This window comes from Delphinapterus leucas, chromosome 3, assembly GCF_059928025.1.
Source record: "Delphinapterus leucas isolate spDelLeu-1000000601 "Yukka" chromosome 3, BTC_Dleu_Yukka2, whole genome shotgun sequence".
Lineage (NCBI taxonomy): Eukaryota > Metazoa > Chordata > Mammalia > Artiodactyla > Monodontidae > Delphinapterus > Delphinapterus leucas.
Genome location: NC_143131.1, coordinates 106,783,897 through 106,805,341, shown reverse-complemented (window position 1 = coordinate 106,805,341; position 21,445 = coordinate 106,783,897). Strand labels below are relative to the sequence as shown.

At 42.3% G+C, this 21,445-nt stretch overlaps 1 protein-coding gene across 1 annotated transcript in view; it reads right to left on the bottom strand.

Moving 5' to 3' along the window:
- Window positions 1–21,445, bottom strand: part of MEGF10 (multiple EGF like domains 10) — a 125,108-nt gene that overhangs the window by 16,237 nt on the left and 87,426 nt on the right. Inside the window, exons 12-17 of the mRNA XM_089909259.1 lie at window positions 19,486–19,588; window positions 6,939–7,085; window positions 5,616–5,750; window positions 4,961–5,089; window positions 3,471–3,599; window positions 1,169–1,297 (exon numbers count right to left, since the gene is read on the bottom strand). Coding sequence (XP_089765385.1) covers window positions 1,169–1,297; window positions 3,471–3,599; window positions 4,961–5,089; window positions 5,616–5,750; window positions 6,939–7,085; window positions 19,486–19,588 — 772 coding nt within the window. The remainder of the gene's footprint in view (window positions 1–1,168; window positions 1,298–3,470; window positions 3,600–4,960; window positions 5,090–5,615; window positions 5,751–6,938; window positions 7,086–19,485; window positions 19,589–21,445) is intronic.

Below are 21,445 nucleotides of genomic sequence, written 5' to 3'. Positions count from 1 at the left end.
TGATTAAATGAACTAGCAGTGCAAAACTAAAATGGGGCCATCTCTGTCCAGGCTGATTCCTGGATGTCACTCTTGTTATTTACTAGATGGGAGGATAGGCAGATATATTCTAGAGTTTGTCACATAGACAGCCAGGCAAACCTGGCTGTCCAGTGGTGCTGTGAGGTTCTGGGGAGGGGTCGTGGAGGGAGAGTAGTGCTTTGTTGCCAAAGTCCTACTCTGCTGATCAACCTTTCCAGGCCACGTTGCTCCTACAGCCATGTAATCTTTGTTGCATCCTTCTCAAGAGCACACCCTCTGTAAGCAGGATGTAAACATCCTGCACCTTTCCTGTCATTTATGGTGAAAGAGTGAGCCTCATACGGCCCTAAGACCTGATTTATTCATCTTGAACATTGAATGAAAGTCACAGAGAAAAGGAACGATAAACTACTTTGAAATACTCAGTCTAAGGCTAATGTTCTTACAGCCCTGTGAGCAGATGCACAGCTGCTGGGGTAGAAATGGAACCATAAGGATGGGGAATTCCAATAGAGTATATGCTCCCTGAGTGGGATTTTTACAACAAAAAAATTGAAGGCAATATATTGTCCGGAAGGTTGTTAATACTCAGATGAGGAGTAGTTAGTGGAAACGGTATAAAAGCACTATCAAGAGAAGGTTGTCAAAAGCATGGCCGTGTTTGCACGGACTCACCCCTCCCCCACGGCGGGGCTGGCACTGGGCTCCCAGCCCCTCTGCCCTGGTGCACCCAACCTGGCCCTACCGAACACACACCCCTCCACTGCGAGACCCTGGCACTGCCTCTGCCGTGAGGAACGCCTGACTGCCTCTTTTAAAGCTCTGAGCAGCCACATTCCAAAAATAAGAAGGGGAGGGAGAAAGAGCCAGGATGAACAGATGGAAAACTTGAATTCCGTCTTCATCCTTGTAGCCACACCCCCTCCACCCAGAGCGCTGATCAGGTCCTCAGAAGAATTTTGAGGACAAGGACAGCCAGCAAGAATCCCAAGGTAGCGGGGTCTCTGGGAGGGGAAGGAAGTCAACCGCGCTGTTAATGGACCAGCCATCAGGCGGAAAAACCTCGAAGCTGTGGGTCCTGCCTTCGCATCGTCAGGAGTTATAGGGGAAATAACAGCGCCTAGAGATGCCTCGCTCTCACACTCACTCTGCTCGCAGTGCTTCCCCATGAAGCCGGTGCGGCAAGTACACTGTCCGGAGATGTGGTCGCAGTCAGCTCCGTTTTGACACCGGCATATCAACGTACAGTCCTTTCCATAGAAGCCCAGGGGACATCCTGTGCGAGAAGGAAGGACAGCAGAGTCAAGAGCCCGCTGAGGGGAAACCCAGCTCGCCTCCAACATGTTTGTTTGAACCTGAAGGACGCTGAGCCAGTAGAGAGAGAATAAAGAGAATAATGCACATCGCAGCTTCTCACAATGGCTTCTTTGAAGTCCCAAGATGGAGCTCTTGGGAGGAACTTGTACTTCAAGAGCAGGGAGGAGAGCAGTTCCATGCCTGGGGCGGTTTAACCATCGCTGGTATCCCTGGAGGCAAGCTGGTGTCTTCTAACAAAGCATTCCATCAACCCCATGGAAGTCCGGGGACATTTCCTTTCATGTTTTTCAGTCAACTACTAGAATCCTGGACTCAAATTCCATGGACTGAAATGAGTACTTTGTTAAAATTATCTACATGCTTTTACTTATAGTACAGAATGTCTCCAAATCTGCTACTAGCCCTGTCCTCCCTATCTGTTACTCTCTTATGTAACAGTATCTTCTTCAGCAAAGATGTGTGGTAGAATTCTGATCTTAATAAAACCTGCACTTCATATGTGCATTGCTAAAAAAAGCAATAAGCCTTCTTACTGCTGCACAATTTTCAAGACCCACCCTACTGGGGCCTTTGGGATGAGAACATGCACAAGCCCTATAGGCTTTCCTGGGCCAGCAGCTGCCCTGCAAGAGTGTTTCAGGGCTCTCTGCCATCAAGAAAACTTCAATGCGGGCTGCTCAACGGCTGTTTCCAAGCATCACATGTGCTTTTTAATCTTCCCTTTTTCTTATAGAAGTTTTAACGAAAGCTCAACTTTCAAGAAACAGAGGCAGAGCATGGATGCCAGCATGCAATGACATCATTTCCACATAATTATTCAGCACCTACTCTGTGCCAGATTCTTTTCCTGCATCCTCTCATTGAATCTTTTCAATAACCCAGAAACACAGGGATAGATATTCTCACCCTATGGGTGGAAACTGAGCCCAAGTCACACAGCCAGCAGATGGCAGGATGGCAGGGCTACAATACAAACACGGGGACGTCTGGCTCCAGACCCCATGTTCTTCCCACTGTGCTGTGATACTTTTACTTCAAAAGGTCCCCTGATTGAAGCAGGCCCTAATTTTAGAATTATGCACAATAACTTTTCCTTTTTCTTTTCTCTGAAGAGCTGAAAAACTTTCTATATATACAATCTTGGCAGAATATGCTTGAGACAACCTCCCTCCTCGTCAATTTTTCCTTCCAAATCACGGCTCAAGGTCTACACCCCCTTCTAGAAACTTCCAAAAGACTTGTTCAGTCTGTTCTCTAATTATGTTCTCTAATTAGTATTAAATAAGAGTTGACTGATTTCTGACCCATCTTTCTTCCTCAGCTCACTTCCGTGATTTAAAATTATATATTATTATTACTGATCACCATAATACATGCTTTCCTGTCTTGCCTCCTTTATTCCACTGAAGACAAGAGAGCAGAGATCAGTCTTCTTATCCCAACAGTACTGAGCTGTGGAGTACTTTGTACATTATACCCTATGACGCTAAAAACCTCATAGAAGAAGAGACAGTGAAGACATTGTGTGACATAAAATGGAAAAAAAGAACTAGTGGTTCTTAAAGCATGATGCCAGACTGACATCACCGCTTGGAAGGCTGTTAGCAATGTGAATCCTCAGGTCCCACCCCAGACCTAATGAATCACTCTGGGAGCGGGGCCAGCAGTTGTGTTTATCCAGCCAGCCGGGTGATTCTGGAGCTCGCTAAAATTCAAGACCCACAGAATTGGTCTTCTCCAGGAGCACACATTAGGTCAGGCAGTGAGGCTTGTTGTCTTCACTTCCTTTCTCATCACTGCCACTTATCCTAACCTTTGTGCTGCCAGAATAAATGACAGGGAATCTGAGCCATGTAAATAGGGCCTGGTGAAAGGAGAGAAGTGAAAGAAGCTGCACACCGTCACTTATAGCATCACTCCACCTCAGTGTCCTGATGTGACACAGGGACAGCAAACCTGGAACGTGGTATCTCTTAACTGCCTAGAGGAATTTAGACGTCTCAGGGTCACTGGGTGATAAAACCCTCCAATGCCAGGAACCTTGGGGAGCTCAGCTCATGCATGCGCAGGGCGGGGCTGTGTCCCCTGGGGCGGGCCCCCCCTTGGTGAGCCTCCGAAGGCATGCCACTTACTCTGAGTGCAGTAGAGCCCCGTCCAGCCCGGAGTGCATTTGCATTCCCCATCGTAGGCACTGCAGAAGGCCCCGTTGTGGCAGTTGCACGTGTGGATGCAGTTGGGACCCCAATGCACAGGTGGGCAGGCTGAAAGCACAGCATGCATGGAGAGCTCTGTGAGAGTCCTGAGGCCAGTACCCCGAAGAGAGGATCCCACCCGCCTTACACAGCTCCTCGCGTGTGACAGGTCAGCAGTGAGCATAGGGACTGAGAAAGACCGTGCTCCATCCACATCAGTCTCAATTCCGGATGGTAATGCTGATGGCGACAGCAGCCATCATGACGGACATGGTATTCGTACACAGACTGCAGGGCGAGGTGGGCAGAGTAAACATCATTCCAAATTTACAGATTTAGTTATTTAACAAACGCACATTGAGACCTATATATGCCCAGCACTGTTCTAGGCCCAGGGGAGATAGCAGAGAACAAGACAAGGTCCAGACCACCCTCTGAAAGCTTGTAGTTTAGTAGGGGAGGCAGGCAAGCCAACCAACCACCCAGCTGGCCAAAAAAATAAGGGCAGAAAGGACTATAAGAAAAAATAAAATAGGGAAAGGAGGACAAGAATGATGGGGGCTACTCCTTTATGGAAGGCCTCTCTGAGGAGAGGACATCTGAGCAGAGACCATATGCACAAGATGGTGTGACTCGAGAGAAGTTAAGGAACCCAAGGTCATATAATTCACGTCTGTGATGTCTAAACCTGCACGTGTCACTCTACTCTAGAGCTGTCCCTAGAGGCTTGTTTTAAATGTGAAGGTTCCCATTTGTTTGTAAGACTTGGTTTACTGTAAAAACTCTTAACTGGACAAAGTGGAAAATAATCAGACTAAATCATTAGGGGTCATCGCCCACTGAAGAGCAATCAGAACCTCAGATAAAGTATCTGTGAAATAACTTTTAAAATTATGGGGTAAAATATTTGATTTACCAAAGAAGTACTTTTTATTCATACTAACACTTCAAGAACTACTTAAAAGAAGAAACACAATTTCTATATGGTTACCCAGTAGGGAATATGGCCCCAAGAAGATAATAAATAAATATGAAGTAATTAAAAAATGAAAAAAATTTCTCCCATGATTGTGTGTACCATTTTTGCCCAAGAGCAAGGGAAAAATCATAGCTGACACTTGAAGTCTGGAATGAACTTCTGAATGGATTTTCTGAGTACAAGACCCTCGTTTTACAAATGAATCATTTTAGTGAATAAGCAAAGTGCTACCTATTTAGGTTCTTTCCAAGACATGAGCTGGATTTAAATTCGGGACCACTGCATAGAACTCTTACTGAGGGGAAAAAAGCCACTTAAAAATTAAAATAACATATCTTATAATTATTCATATAGTCTTTCTTGATTATTTAAATACTCATACTTCAATCCTAAAGAATTTGAAAACAAATGTAAATAAATGGTTTATCAGTTGTTCCCAAACAAGACTTACGTTGAGAGCAGTCACTGCCGATCCAACCTGGGTAACACTGACAAGATCTGTCAATGGGGTTACAGGTTCCATTGTTGGTACAGGTGCAAATTCCTGCACAGTTTTTCCCAAATCTGCCACTGGGACACACTGTGAATAAATCATAGGTCAGAAACTCACAATTACATCTCATCTCACAGAACCCTAGATTCAGGATAGGAAATGACTTTAAAGGTCATCAACCCAGCCGTCCATTTGGTAACTGCCTCCACTCAAGAGCATCCCTCATCCTGAATGAGCTCATTTTTACAAACATCTGAAGCCAAAGACCCTCATTAAGGCAACACAAATCAGGAGACATCACCACATTTCTAGAAATCTTCCTGGCTCCTTGCTCAGGGAATCAAAATCCTTCCTCATATTGATTTTTCATGGAAGGCTGTTTCCAATTAAAACTGAAAAGTAGCACAGCTCAGAGAATAAAGAGATTGTGCTGGATTGGCAAGCCAGCTTTTCCAAAGCTCAAAGTCATATTTACAGAAGCTGCAGCCACAGCATACCAGAAGGCATCGCTAGCTGCTAGCTGAAGACGCACGTGTCCTTTGGGAAGCCTGAGGACAGGCTGCATGGGGCGTGCTCACCACCACGTATTTCTCCCAAAGCCTGCGCACCCTACCTTCATTGCAGAGGGCGCCTGTGAAGCCAGGCAAGCAGTCACACAGGCCTGTGATGTGGTGGCAGGGCCCACTGCTGTGCACACACTGTGGACACGTCTGGCTGCAGCGATGCCCATAAAAACCAGGGGAGCAGACTGAAAACAGAAAGGAAATAGTTATCTTCCCGGAGATGTGTTTCTCTCTTATTCCACATAAGGATCTAGTTCAAGTTTGAGGTTAAAAAAAAAAATTCTTCTTAATGATACTGAGAATTTTCCAAGTATAAAACAACAACAAAAGGAATGAGGGCACTCTTTAATAATGAAAAGAAGCCAGTAAACTCTGAATTGCTTCAGGGCAGGCAAAATGTCTTAGTTCTCTTTATTTTCCCATTTATGGCCCCAATTAGCTCGAAGCTTGGCATAGAGCAGGGGCTTGAGGAATTTTTGTTGAGCAAATAAATTAAATAAATAAAATTCTAAACACTAACAAGGCCCAAATAAATACTTTCAAGCCACACATTAATCCTTTATTCTTTAAGAGTCATTTCTGGCAATAAATAGATCTACAGTCAGAATTAAAAGATTGTTCTTCCTCAAAATGGTCCAGGTTAATGACTGTGACTGAAAAGTGAAAAAGCAAAATGCTTTATAATTAGGCTCTTCCCAAGACATTATTTGGATTTAAGTATAGAATGACAGCATAGGACACTTAATGCAAAAAATCATAATTTAAGAAATAGAATAATGTATCTTACAATTAGTCATATATTCCCTTCTTGATTACATTTACTAAAAGATCGAGGGAAACCTTATGGATCACTCCCTAACTCAAAAATTCTGTTGACCAATGTCATCAGCCCCCATTTTAAGCCCTGCAATCCTATTTTCCCCCGAGCACTGGCTTTCAGACTACTAGGAGGACGTATGACTTGCTGCAAAGTTCGGTTGATGTTGACTTCTGGTAATTGAGGTAAGGCCAATGCCGAAATGGTTGAATAAAATAGTTACAGGTCAATGGATTTCTGGAACACCATTTGCAAGATTTAAGGCGGGATCAAGAAACTGATGATGATGCCAACGAGGCAATGAAATCATTCCTGAGAAGAAATGGCTAAAGCCCCATCTGTTAGGTTAGTCCTGAAGGTTGGAAAGAATGAAGCCTTTGGGAGGGCTATCGAGTGAGGACAGCTCTGCAAAGGACAGGGTGACCTATGCCACTCTCCCCTGCCCTCGACTGCAACAGAACACTTCTATGAATTGAGGGGTGGGACAGAGATCAGGATTCTGTACACAGAGATCTGAGAAGGGAAGATGGAAACCGCCGTCTAACAAGACACTTACTTCTCTGACAAGTGGTGCCTCGGAACCCTGGCGCACACTCACAGATGCCGTCATCGGGGGAGCACGAAGCCCCGTTTTTACAGTAGCAGGGCAGGGAGCAGTTGGGGCCCCAGCGTCCCTCAGTGCACACGCTGTCACAGTGGACACCTGAAACAAGGCACACGGGCAAGGCTGAGTGAGAAGCCGTTGGGGCGGGCGCCTGGGATGCTAAGTCAGAGACCAGGACCAAGGTCACCATATCGACTCTGAGGTATCACAGGCAGCAGTGAGTAGGGATGATACAAGGCTTAAAATCCACTTATACACATCAATACATCATCATATACTGGACCATATATCACATCGTCATAACATTAAAATAATCCCAGAACTGTTTTCTGTGGCGTCATAAAGGAGAAGAAATAGAACATCTTTGTTATACTGATTTTTCTTCTTTAGGAGGAGAGAGCAGAGGAGAAGCCCAAGGGCTCTGTCTATTGAAGGCAAAATTTATCAAAAATACTATATCCTTTAGCCTCCGGCAACTTCCTCCCTTCCCCATTCTTTGTTTTTATGGAGAAATGGACAAAGTGTAAAAAGATAAGGTGAAGCAAAAGGTGGTTAAATTGTGTTACGTAAAGAAAATCTTCCCCTGGAGCAAACAAATAAACACACTCTTAAAATATTTTGAAAATATAGTGTGCAAGACAGAAAGATATACTAATCTGTGCCACCAAATTCCTCTTGAAACATTTAATCTGCCATTGGGCAGACACAGGCAGAATATCACAAATGAAGTTACTCATAGCTGTTGTCTAAGCTATTGATTATTATGAACCCATATGCAGGTGTTTAACTCTCAATCTGGAAATAGAGAAACTTTAGAGTCAGTTATGAGTGAACAAATGCCTAAAGGAAACAAAGAAAATCCAAAGTTGCAAAAAATAAAAATAAAACCAGGTTTTATTTGAAATAAATGGAAGTTTCTTTTGTAAATCTGTATTTGAAATGCCACAGGGGGCTCTTTCTTGTAAGTCAGCATACTTCACAACTCAAAAGAAATGCTCCTTGCATTGAGAGGCAAAAAGAATGAGTTATAATTAGGAGTGAACTGGAGACTGCTGGCCTCAGACCAAGTGAAAACACAGTAGGAACAAGCCCACTCCCACTCTGACGATTCCAGAACACGAACTCCGCCCGCACCAAGGAGGCTGACAAGACCCTGTTTTGTATTAAAGTTTTTGCTCCTAAATTGATTAGGAGAAAAGTTACCATGGCCCAAACCTTAACACAGAAGCAGCCCCAAACCATAAAGTGAACGTTGCTAACTGGTGGCCAGTCATTTCTGCTGAAATAACTCCACTTTTGACTGTTCCTTTTTTTCTCTATCTGAAAGTCTTCTGCATGGTACAGGCTGTTAAGTAGGCATGAAAAAGCACAGACCTCATTGTGTTTCGCTTGAACTTACAACAGACTGTTATTTTAGCTTGGCTGCTGGCTGAAGAAAGGCAAGCAGGCCTGTTAGAAGCCAATTGGGGTTTAAGTGTTCCTCATAAAATAAAACGCAGAATTTTGGCCTACTATGATATTTTCTTTCTTGAGTTCACAAATATTTGATCTTTCTTTCAAATCTCGTTCGAAAAACTGAGATGGAATTGCAAATGCTATGCTCCCCAAGTGTGCTAAAGCTGCCCCAGAGCCTTAGCTGGTGTTTTGACTCATAGCTCTACTAGGCAGAAGCACCAAATGGATTGAGGAGCAAACCACTTTGAAAGAGGCTGCAAATCTAAAGTTTGTTTTCCAAATTTGAAAGAAGTACCCATAAAGGTAACCCGCTACAGGCTTCACTCTCTATTCATGTTCAAGTCCTGAGCTCTGATGGTGAGCCAGGACTCCTATTTAGCAGCAGCTAATATGGGACACCTGCTTCATAGAGCTCCAGACAACCCTGGCCATTTTGGTCTAGAGCTACCCAGGCAAATCCGAGTTAGGATTTTAAAGAAGTGGAAGCTGAATGATTATCTGCTTAATCTGAAAATCATCCTGAAAATTAGTCCTGATTTTTGACACTTTTTTTGTGGGACAGGTGTTTGCAGGAGGTGGAGATTTAGCCATTTATGGTGATTTAGTTTATCAACTACTTACCAAATCTCTACATGACAATAAATGCAGTTAAGATGGAATACACTTTAGATCAAAAAGCATATGCTGCTTTTTCACATTAGAGATTATCATGATTTATGTATTAATTAGCACATTCTCAATCAAAGCATGTCAAGAAAAATGATGCCAGGGCAGATTGGCAAATCAGAATAAAGTGATCCTTTATTTCATATCTGTTTCCTCTTCTCTAGTAGGTTTGTCCAGCTGGTTAACATAACCATCAGTTACAATCAACTTTATCTACCTAGATAAAGTTTATCTACTTTATCTACCTAATTTTCATAGAAGTAACAAGGCCCCTGATATAGCAAGGAGATCCATTGCAAAGATAAGCTTTTTTTCACATGATTTACCCATCATTTCATTTCCAGAGAATCACAGGGAATTCTAGAGATCATCTATCAAGCCTTCTGTCTCCAATCATATGAGCATATTTCAACCGAACCAAGCTTACGTTTAAATAACTTTTATTTTAGGGCTGCAAAGAAGTCTTTCCTTGGCAAGTAAATTATAGCAATTCTATTACCAACTTGCTTTAAAAATTCAATTCCTTTTTTTCTTTCTCTATCACTAGTAAAAGTGAGTCATCATTTTGCAGATATTAATGCCAAATCTATTTGGAGACAAATATAAAGCATGTTTCAGTCAAGGGGCAACTCCAGGAAAAAAGCACGAAGCTGTCTTTTTTCCTCTTGCTGCACCATTTTCTCCTATTGCTATTCCTCCCCTCCGGACCTCTATGCCCTCCTGTTATCTTTCATTTCATCCTACAGTCAGAAAAAGATAAGATAAATATATTATTGCTGAGGTGTTATCTTCTCTAGAAAATATTAGTATTTTAAGACAGCACACATGTTAGAAGCCTAAGAAATAAATCTCTAGCTGTGGAATTTCAGGCAGTAGGGCTGACTGAAATTTAGGAGGTAGTACTGAGGTAAGTGCTTCTCTAGGTCACACTTGGTATATGGCCACTGATATGACCTCCATATAGGGCTAACCCTGCAACGAAACTTTCTCCAGGATAGGGAATTGTAAGTTTGCTTTAACCATTTTTTGGGGGGGAGGGGCTGTGTGTTTTGTGTGTGTGTGTGTATTTGTGTACGTGTTTTATTCCTTAATTATTTCCATTGTTCTTATCCTACTCTTTGCCAACCTTGCTGGAGTGCTATAAGACGTCTTTTTCTTTCCTTGTTTGTCAAAGACAGAAAAGAGAATTCAGCTCAATAAACATTCAAGGGGTCTAGAAACTGCTGGCTTGCTCGTGAAAGGTTCTCTAAGAAAGACCTCCAATTCTAGAGTGATAATGGCCCCAGAACAGGCATATCCAACCCTGTCTGGGGATCATGATTAGGGAAGGAGTTACCTTGTGAAGGTGGAGGAGGGTCCCAGGCTAACAGAATGGTGGGTGCAAGGTTCATGCCCTAAGAAGTATGTGCCTATCCTTCAGAAATCACAAGTGTTGGGGACAGCTGAAATTGGTGCTGGGAAGAGCAGGAAAGGCAATGGGGCAGCAGGCAGTGGTCACATAGGGAAGAGCCAAGGATGCCATGCTGTGGAGTATGAGCTTCCTCCTGGTGTTAAGAGAGACCAGATGGACAATTAAGTAGGAGAGAGGCATAGTTAGATTTGTGCTTTGTAGGAGGGAAGATGATGGTTTGAAGACGATGAGCCTGGAAGAAAGAAGACATGTCAGGTGGCTATTTTGGGTTACCCAAGTAAAAAGTGATAAAAATGACAAGTTCTTGAAAGAAATCAATGGCACCTGGGGGCAGGATAAATTCCACAGAGGTGCAGGAGAGAATGCAGATGAAAGACCATCCCCCCGCCCATATTCCATCCAGGGTAGTTTAGGAATTCTGGCAGCTCTGTGAGGGAGAGACGGATGATGCCTGCTTTTGTTCACTGCAGTGCCCAGCACATGGAGGGTGTTAAATAAATGTTTGTTGAATGAGTCAATAAGCACAGTTCCTCTTTCCAACATAATATTCAGAACCATTTTCCAAATGTATGGAGCAACCATGTCATTCTTTGCTTCTCCGAAGAAGTTATGAGAAGAGCACTCAAACCAGGAAGCCCAACACGTGAATGTTTAGTGTACCTAAAATAGGGACTTTTCCCTGCTAAGGGGGCGGAAATGTCTGCCCTGCTTATTTTGGGCAAGACAGACTTTGATGAGCTCAGGTCTGTGATTTTAAATGTTAGTCCAGATTATAAAGCAACAGAAGAATTATGGGACATCTTAAGGAAATTCTTTTGGAATGTTTATCAAAGTACAGATAGAGGCTTTAATACGAGTTAATTCAGGAAACAACTTCCTGCACTATTTGGAAGAAGGGACAAAATCGGAAGGGGATATCTTTAAATTTGTAGGACTCTCTAGTTCAATGGAAGCATTTTTTCCTGATAAATGTTCTAACACTGATAAGGAGGTCTGTGCGGGACTGTTTTTGCCAGGACTGAGGACAAAGAGCTCTTTGATAGCCTTCATGAGTTGCTAGGCAATGGCTGAGTGATCGTGATAAACTTCAGCTAAGCAGCTCTAAAGAAATGTTCGTGCATTTAATGCCTGATGCATTATGCCCACGGCCTCCACGTGAAATCAGCATTCACTAGGCATTTGTGATTGCATGAATGCAGTAAATAAATCATCTGGGATGTCATTATTTCCCCTCTCAGAGATCTAACCCAAACTCCTTGTCTTGCTTAATTGTTTATATTCCTTATACAAGTAGTGCAATATTTGGGGCGTTAATGAATGAAGGAAATGATTTTGATTTGATGTCTTGTTCCCGAGCAACAAGCTACTAAATATCTATTAGAGCAAAGAGTGAGATTTGTTAACAATCACCGGGCCTGGTGATTATAGGAGAGAGGAACTAAATTATTTAGTCATAACATTATCTCTGCTTTTCTAATCCTCTGGACACCTGAAGCAGAGGCGTATGGCAGTGTAGACAAGTGACTCCCTGGCCTATCCACCTCTGCCCACACAATGCCTTCCCTGAGAGTCATGAATGTCTTCCTGCCGGCCAGGAGCCAGTGCCACCTCATCTTCCTGTTCCTAGCACCGAAGCACTGTGGTTGCATACAACGTGGAGATAGTCAATAAATGGTTGTTAAATCAAATTTTTCTCTTTCGATACCATAAACGTTAAAGGAAGAAGGAACTGCTATACTGGTAGCCAAGTTGAAAATAAATCTTGATAAATAAATAATGTACATCAGAGATGTTTGTATTTGCAGTGGCAACACAAAACACCAGAGAGCATGGCCCGCCTTAGTCCGGGCCCAGATAAAAGCAAACAGAACAGAATGCCAGGCAGATTAGGGATCTGGAAGCTTGGCTTTTACAACAGCCTTTCTTTGGGGAGGGCGAGCCCCTCCCTCCACCCTCACTTTAGGGACCCCATGTTCTGCTTTTAAATTACTCCCTCCCCCAAGACCATGTGACAGACAGACATATGCATGTGCTACACATTTCCCACCCTCCTGCCCCAATATCTTAAAGGGTCAAATAACGAGTCATTTGCTGATTGGGTGCAAAGCACGTTGATTAAAACTCATGTGCACTTGAATTTGCACTTCTATGTCACTTGACAAAGAAAGTTGGGTCTCCCCTTACTATGACAATTCAGGCATCACCGATCAGTGTCCGAAGCAGCAGCTCCCTTACTCAGCTGGTCAAACTCGGTGTGTGTGGGGAAACTTAGAAAGGGGGACTGTCCTTCTGGAGAGGTACTGGGACCACTGCAGGCCTGGTTCTGCTTGCTGAAAAGAGTAGAAAAGCTGGCCTCTTCTCATGAAGTTGCCTGCAGTGTTTCCTCTTTCCAGTGCCCCCCTTCCTGGCTGGGCTCAGACGAGCACCCCACCTCTCTTCCTACTCTCCCTTCCCCTCCTCATCATTCTCCACGCCTTGCTAGTCCCACTCTCTATCCTAAGGCTCCTAGACTTTGCTTTGGCATCTTAATCTCCTTTCTCTCAGTTTAGCATTTAATTTTTGTTCCGGAATGAATGTATCTCTAAGCCTCCTCTAGTCTTTTGCCACTGGCTATGAGGTTTTCTGTCGCAGAAATGCTCCCATGGACTCCAACCTCTTCAATCACTAGAGTAGCAAGGTAGAGCAGAAGCCAACCCACAGATGGGTAATTGCCCCTGCAATTACCGGGGTAACTTTTTAAATAACAGACAGGGCCAACAGGTAAGGTTGTGCAGGTTGTACACTGCACAAGAGCCCGTGGCTAAAGGGCTAAGTTAGAGCAGAAATCCAGCTCGTTGCTTTCTACCACCAAGAAGCACACCCTGAGGGAATTCCAAATCTTTTCCAAATTTGTCTGAACGGTACTTTATGGGCTGGCAATGGCTCCATCCTCCTCCTCATGCACCCTCCAGGCTGTCATTTAGTAGGTGTGAAGTGGGGATCAGGAATATATGAGTTAAAGGAGTTCCCAGGTGACAGTGATCTTAGCCAGGGTCAGGAACCAGCCTGGAGACTGCATATCCTCCCAGAGAGCTGGAATGAAATCTTGATTAGCTGTAACACTCAGCAAAGAGGTGATCTAGCTGACTGAAGTCAGAGCAGAAAGGAAGGGAAAAAAACATCAGCGTGTTTCTGTTTTGGGGAAAAACTTTACAAAGCATATCACTCCACTACTCTGGAAACACACACACACACACACACATACACCTAACTATATTTCACTGACACCTGGAATTTCAGAATAATGATTTTGAGGAGGCAGTCTCATTTTATTAGAGTGTGTGTGTGTGTGTAGCAGAGGTGTGGGAGAAGGAGCCCAGAACACAGCCTATATCTTGTTGATGTTTCATTTTTTCCCATTTTTTTTAATGCAATCTGCCTCTGTTTGATAAAGTAACCTATTGGCTAAACACATCAATAAATTAAGGTTTTAATTAAAAACATATAATAAAAGTGCATGTCTCTTCTTTTGAAAAATGCTACATTTCTTTTGGAAATAGTATCTGGGATGTCAGATGCAACTTTTGGTTAATATTTATGGTAGTACATTTTGAAAACTTATTTTATGACTAGGTAAAAATGGGACTATCAATTATAGTAGAAATAAATAAGAGTCTTGTTTCCTTTAAGAAAAAAGACTGTCAAACATTAGAAAAGAGAGTGAAGTTACAAGGATGGTGATGAGCCTCTTGGTGAGAGAGCAAGCTGACCTCCTCAGTATATCATGTCAGTGCCTGACTTTCTCAATGTGGGTATGTCAGTTTCTTTGCAAAGAGGGATAAAGGTCTCTTGACCCTTCCTTCTGGATCCATACTCCTAGGCCAGATCAGCCTCTCCCCATCCTCAGTGGCTGAGCACATTTGGTGCCTCTACAGTATCTTGACGATTTGGTCGAGGGAAGGGCCCAGGTCCCTGTGTTAGATTTCATTGATTCCTTCACAAAAGCCTCACTGTCATCCCACATACTTGCTACCCTCTCCAGCGATTCTCAACATTTCACCTAGAGCAATCTCCACAATAAGGAGGAAGGAAAAAGAATCACTTGCTTCCCTGGACTGAGGTTACTTATTTTGCCCCAAACCTGATATCTAAAGGAAAAGCAAAGCTTTCTTCCTATTTTGAAATGTCTTTATGAGGCACTTACTCAAAACAAGTATGCAATGAAAAATGATGAGTTTACCCAGTTTTGGCAATGAAATGGTGTTCTGTGTACATAATACAGAGTCTACTCTTCTTTCCTTTTAGAAAAATAAGCCAATTCTTGATCCAACTGTAGGGTGTTTTCCACAACTTCAGGAACCTTCTTTTCCTCTACATATGTTTGTTTATACAAGTGTGTTCTGTTGAGTGCAGGGGATGACAGCTCTAAAAAATGTCTCCCAGCAGTCTTAGATACTTACAGACCAACAGCCCATGCAGAAGACCCACAGGAATTAGACACTGGAGCCATGAAGCAAAGAGATGGTGGGCAACAAGTGATAGAACAAATGAAGCAGCAAAACTTCCTCCCCTTTGGAGAAGCAGACCAGTCACAGATGGACAGAGGATTACAAGATTATGTTGTGTGACAAAGCCACCGCATCCCCACAGGAGCTCCACAGGTCTAAGGCCAGATGGGATCATTTGTCTTACCCCATGACCCAGACTATGGAATGTAACTAACACATTTTCTAGCTGGCTTCAGGCTAAATCATATCTCTTGCTTTTCTCATGTATACTAGCACATGCTTTTCACAGGCTTGTTCTAAATCATCAAAGCAGGTGTATACTTGATCAATGACTGCTGTGTTCAGGAACATCTCACATTTCCTCTATATTCATAAGACAAAAGTAGATTTGGTGGAGTATGGCCCAAAACAAATGATGTGACTTCTCTGTTAGCTAAGTTCTGAATTTGCCAGGGGGCTAAAATGCTATTTGCTTCACTGTGGTCTTTGAGAACTTAGTACTGGTCACTACATTTGAGAACTTCAAGAACGCTGTGAAGTCACAAAATCTGGTTTAATCCCTGGGGGATGTAGTTTTAACATTTAGTAATTAAGAGCCAAACAGAAACATGGGAAGGTGGAATTTCACATTGGGAAGTCAGTTATCTCAGCCTTTGCAAGTCAGGGAGGAATTAGAGGGCTAGGGAGTCCTTGTTTCTGTGGGTAGCTCCTACTGACAGAAAATGAAGTCTATTACACAAGCCTTGACCTGTTTCCCAAGGTAGCTCTCAAACACTAGAAATCAAGCACACTACACAGTTTTTCTCAGTTTACTCCTGCCAGAAGCCAAAGAAGCTCTCAACAAATTCCAAAGGGCTGAGAGACACCACTGCAGAGGTTACTGTTGGCCTCCTGCGTTCAAGGATCTGAAGACTTAATATTGATAAGTTGGCAATATTACTCTCATGGATCTATTTATTCAATCCTCTTTAATTTTACACCTTGTTTCTTTGCAGGAGTTAACATGCTGATCCTAAAATACATATGGAAATTCAAAGGACCCAGGATAGCCAAACAATCTGGATAAAGAAGACCAAAGTTGGAAGACTCACATGTCCCAATTTTAAAACTTTCTACAAAGCTACAGCAATCAAAAGAGTATGTTACTGACATAAGGATAGGCATATATATCAATGGAATAGAAATGAGAGTCCAGAAATAATTGCTGTCACATTTATGGTAAATTGCTTTCTGACAAGGATATCAAGACAATACAGTGGGGGAAAGAATGTTCTTCTCAACAAATGGTGCTGGGACAACAGGATATTGACATACAATTGAATAAATTTGGACCCCTACCTCACACCATATACAGAAACAAACTCAAAATGTATCAAAGACCAGAATGTAAAAGCTAAAATTATAAAATGCTTAGAAGAATACTCAGGCATAAATCACTGTTATCTAGGATTAGGCAATGGTTTCTTAGATTTGACACCAAAAGTACAAGCAACAAAAGAAAAAAGTAGATAAACTGAACTTTATAAATATAAAAACTTTCCTGTGGCAAAAGACACCATCAAGAAAGTGAAAAAATAATCACAGAGGGAAAATGTTTGCAAATTATATATCTGAAAAGGGACATAGAGCTAGAATATATAAAGAGATATTACAACTCAATAATAAAAAGACAAATAACCCAAGTTAAAAAATGAGCAAAGTATCTGAAGAGGTATTTCTACAAAGAAGATACACAGATGGCCAATAAATACATGAAAAGATGCTCAACGTCATTACTTATTGAGGGAATGCAAATCAAAAACACAATGAGATAAGGTTTCACACCCACCAGGATGGCTATAATCAAAAAGATAATAACAAGTATGGTGAGGATATGGAAACTTCATACACTGCTGGTAGGAATGCAAAATGGTACAGATGCTTTGGAAAACAAGTGCAGTAGTTCTTAAAAAGGTTAAACTTAGAGTTACCATACAACCCAGCAATTCCATGCCTAAGTGTATACCTAAAATATATACATCCACACAAAAACTGTACAAGAATGTTCATAACAGTATTTTTCATAATAGCCAAAAAGGTGGGAACAACCCAAATGTCTATCAACTGATGAATGGGTAAATAAAATGTTGCCTATCCGCACAATGGAATATTATTTGCTAGTCAAAAGGAATGAAGTATTGATATATGCTCCAATATGGATGAACCTTAAAAACATATGCTAAGAGAAGGAATCCAGTTACAAAATACCACATATTATATGAATCTATACAATATCCAGAATAGGCAAGTTTACAGAAACAGAAAGTAGATTAGTTGTTGCCTAGAGTAGAGAGAAGGGTGTGGGAGGGTGAGTTGGGAGTAAATGCAGAATGACTGCTAATAAGTACTAATAGGGTTTTTGTTGTGGGGTGGTAATGAAGATCTTCTAAAATTGATAGTGGTAATGGCAGTACAATTGTTTGAATACACTAAAAACCACTGAATTCTACACTTTAAATAGGTGAATTCTATGATATGTGAGTCTATCTATCAACCTACCTACCTACCTACCTACCTACCTATCTGTCTATAAAAAGGTTGCTAGTTACCAGCACTGAGCACCATGGTCCTCTCATATAATTCTCAGAAGTCTTCATCCATGCTGAAAATAAATCTCAGCGTAACTTCCCTCTCCCCCCAGCACTTCTTGGACTAAGTCCATGCATGGCAGTAGTGTGTAAAAGTTAAGAGAGCTGGCTACGTGGTGGGACAGCATTGGTGCATATCCCATTTCTCATGTTTACTGACTCTGGGGCTCTGGGTCAGGCCACTTAACTTCTCTTTGCCTCAGTTTCCTCATCTGTAAAAAGGAGAAAATAATATTTTCTACCTCATAGAGCTGTAAGCCTGCAGTAAGCGCTCAATAAGCATTACTTATTATTATTTCTCTAGAGTCTTCTTTGTGTGCATTTTTGCTAAAAGGTAAGGCCACTCCATAATTTCCTCAACATGACAACTCTGGTATGGAGGCATAAGAGTCTTCTCTGAAAGACCCATCTTCTGAAAATATGAACCATCACTGAAGAGAATACTGGGCTTGTTACCATAAATTTCTCTTTTAGAGGACAAGTTAAAAAACTATTCTCGAGGATACTGAAGAATCACCAATATGGAAGCAGCTCTGTCTTACAAATCCCTCTCTCTTCTCTAAATATATATACAAATATATTTAGACACAAATATATACAAAGGCACACACAAATGACTTCCAATGAGAATATAATTTTAAACGAAAGTTTTGGTGCATTTACCTACCTCTAATCCTGTCTCCAGTTTAACAGGATTTCACTCTAAGTTAGCAATCAGCATTTAACATTTCAATTTACTTACAGAAGAAATGTTCATCAATATATTCAGTTCATTCTTTCCAATATCCGATAACTTTCCTATTGCATTCCCATTAGTAATTTTTCTTAATGAGTGTTTAAAATTCTATTTTTTGGCTTCTTTTGTCTTCTTAGAACACCCTTGAATTGACGTATCAAAAAGAAGAGCAAGATCCCAATTTGCTTGGGCATTTAGTGCCATCTCCCAAGTCTATATATCCTAAGTAAAAACATGGTTCTTCTCCCAAGACCACTGTTAGTTTGATAAACTTCCTGGCTGAAACCAAGAAGCCATATAAATAAGGAGAAACTTCTACCTTGTGGTTAGAAAATTTGTCCTCAATCATATTATGATTTTTTTTTTTTTTTTTTTTTGCGGTACGTGGGCCTCTCACTGTTGTGGCCTCTCCCATTGCAGAGCACAGGCTCCGGACGCGCAGGCTCAGCAGCCATGGCTCACGGGCCCAGCTCCTCCGCAGCACGTGGGATCTTCCTGGACCGGGGCACGAACCCGTGTCCCCTGCATCGGCAGGAGGACTCTCAACCCCTGCACCACCAGGGAAGCCCCATATTATGAATTTTTAAGACAAATATTATTGTAAGAAATATTTCTAGTAATAAATATTTTAATATTTGCATATTAACCATAAAACTATTTAATAGTTTTGCCTCACTGAGGTGAACTTATTTTCTTATGGTTTATTTCAATCATTCTTTCCTCAATGCTCAAAAATACCACAGAGGTCTTGCTAAACTCTTCACAGCAATTCACAATTTTCCCCTCTTGATGACGTGAATTCTGATAGATTACTGGGTTGGCCAAAAAGTTCGTTCAGCTTTTTCCGTAACATCCATACCAGAAGGCTCAAGAGAATTGCTCTTGCCTGATTCAACAAAAAGTCATCCCTGGATTACAGATTAATTAGGCCTAGCAGTCATACTCCTTGGGTAAAAATTTGTCCACTTCCTGGAGACTTTACCATATTTTCAATTTTTTCTGAAAAGTTGACCTGTGCATGTTTCTCTGAAGTAGCAAGGAACAGCGCTAGGCACAAGTTGGCGTGTTTCCCATTTCAAGTAGTTTCCCATTTCAAGTAGTGGCCCTTGGTTCTCACCTGACCATCCGGGGAGGCAGCGGCAATGGCCCGTGGTGGGGTGGCAGCCATCCGCATGGCTGCAGTCACAGCGCTCGGCACAGTTCAGCCCATACGTGCCATCCTGCATGGAAGATAGCAATGAGGGATGGGAATCCCATGGTGGGAGATGAGAGGGACCTCAGTCAGCCGTTTCAGAAACAGCACCCTCCCCTCCCAAACACCTCTCAGCAGCATGCATTACAATCACCTCTTCCCATGTCTTCTTGGCCCCCCAAATATAGGCTAGGCTGCAAGAGGTAAGCATTTTTAAATCGCTCAAACCTTAGTTTATGTCTACCATACGAATGGTGAACCAACTATGCCAAATCGAATATAGGTAAACATGCCAATTAATTAAAATAATATTTATCTTACCATGAGTCACAACTCATAAAAATATAATCTTTTTGTTCCTAAAGATTTTTATAAAATATTTCAGTACTCCTTACAGGGCATTTATTTTCCCCCATTGAGGTATAACTGACATACATTTTATTAGTTTCAGGTCTAAAATATAATGATTCGATATTTGTTTATATTGTGAAATGATCACCACAATAAGTTAACATCTGCAACCATACACTGCTCCAGAATTTTATTCTCCTACAAGGCATTCTATTCATTAGTGAAAAGGGAGGTCCCTGACCCACATAAAGGAAGCCTAAAATTTAAAAAATAACAGTTCTAATGATGAAGCTCATTTCCATAAATTGCCAATGAGATACATAGAACTAGAAGAAATTAACATCTTTTGTCACTTTTCCTAATTAGCATCCTCCTCTCCATGATGCCATCTAAACCACATGAAACATTCTGATTCAACCTCCTGAGCCAGGATGCAGTGTGTGTCGGCACCACCCCCACCCCCACCCCCACCCCCGCCCTCATCCTCTCCCAGAGCTTAATGTTTTCACATGCACGTCCGCGTTGGTGGTCCAGCAGAGATGAGACTCTTCACGGACGTGATCATTTAGTTTGTGGGAGAGGAATGAAAGTTCTGCATTTATAAGCCCTGCTCTTTTGCCAGGTCCTGACTGAGGGAGAGTACTACAAACCTCCCACAGCACCAAGCTGCAAAATTACCAAGAGGGAGGCACCGAGAACCAGCATTAAACAGGTAGTGGGTGTTAGATGGCATAATCATTTGTCTAGTGCTTACTAAAATAAAATATTAAAAAAACATTTTTAGGTTCTACTAATGTTTGTTCAGGCTTATAGGATTTAGCTTTGCTACAGTGCGAGCCACTAAACCATCTTCAGCCTTTGCTGATTTATTAATGCATCTAATAATATACCAAAAAAAGGACTGGGGGCTTTGCTTTGTCCACACTCAGACTGGGAGTGAAGGGTGATCTTCAAGCCCACCTCAGAGCACTGATAATCTGTTCACTGGTGGATGACAGGAGGCAAAGCTAAGCTAACTTTGTCCTAGGGGTTTGGAGGGCATGGAATACCCCCGGTGAGGTGCTCTCTAGCTGCCAAATGGGCTGCACTTAATGAGGAGGAAGCCCAGGGAGAAAAGCGCTCTGTGGAAGGACCCCCTCGAGGGGGCCAGTTCAGGGGGTCATGGTGTCACCTCACCATCAGATGATCCCCGGGAGGCAGAGAACACACACCACTGAGAGATGCTTAATGGCTCGGGAGCATGGGGAGAGAGGGCAATGGAAAAGAGGGAAGGAAACTGACCCCGTGCGTGAGAGGAAGCAAGTGACATGGGCTGTTACTACAGAATGCACTACCCGTTGCCCACCCTGTTGGCCTGCGGCACGCTCGGCACAGGGGTTCTGATGATGGGTGCCTCCAAAGTAGGTCAAGGGAACAGAGTCAGCCTTGAACCATGGAAATCTATGGAGATTTGTGTGACTTCAGAGATATCTGTGTTAAAAGGCAGCTGTTTCCAAACCTTTCCCCACCTCACTGAGGCTTTCTGTGACACCAT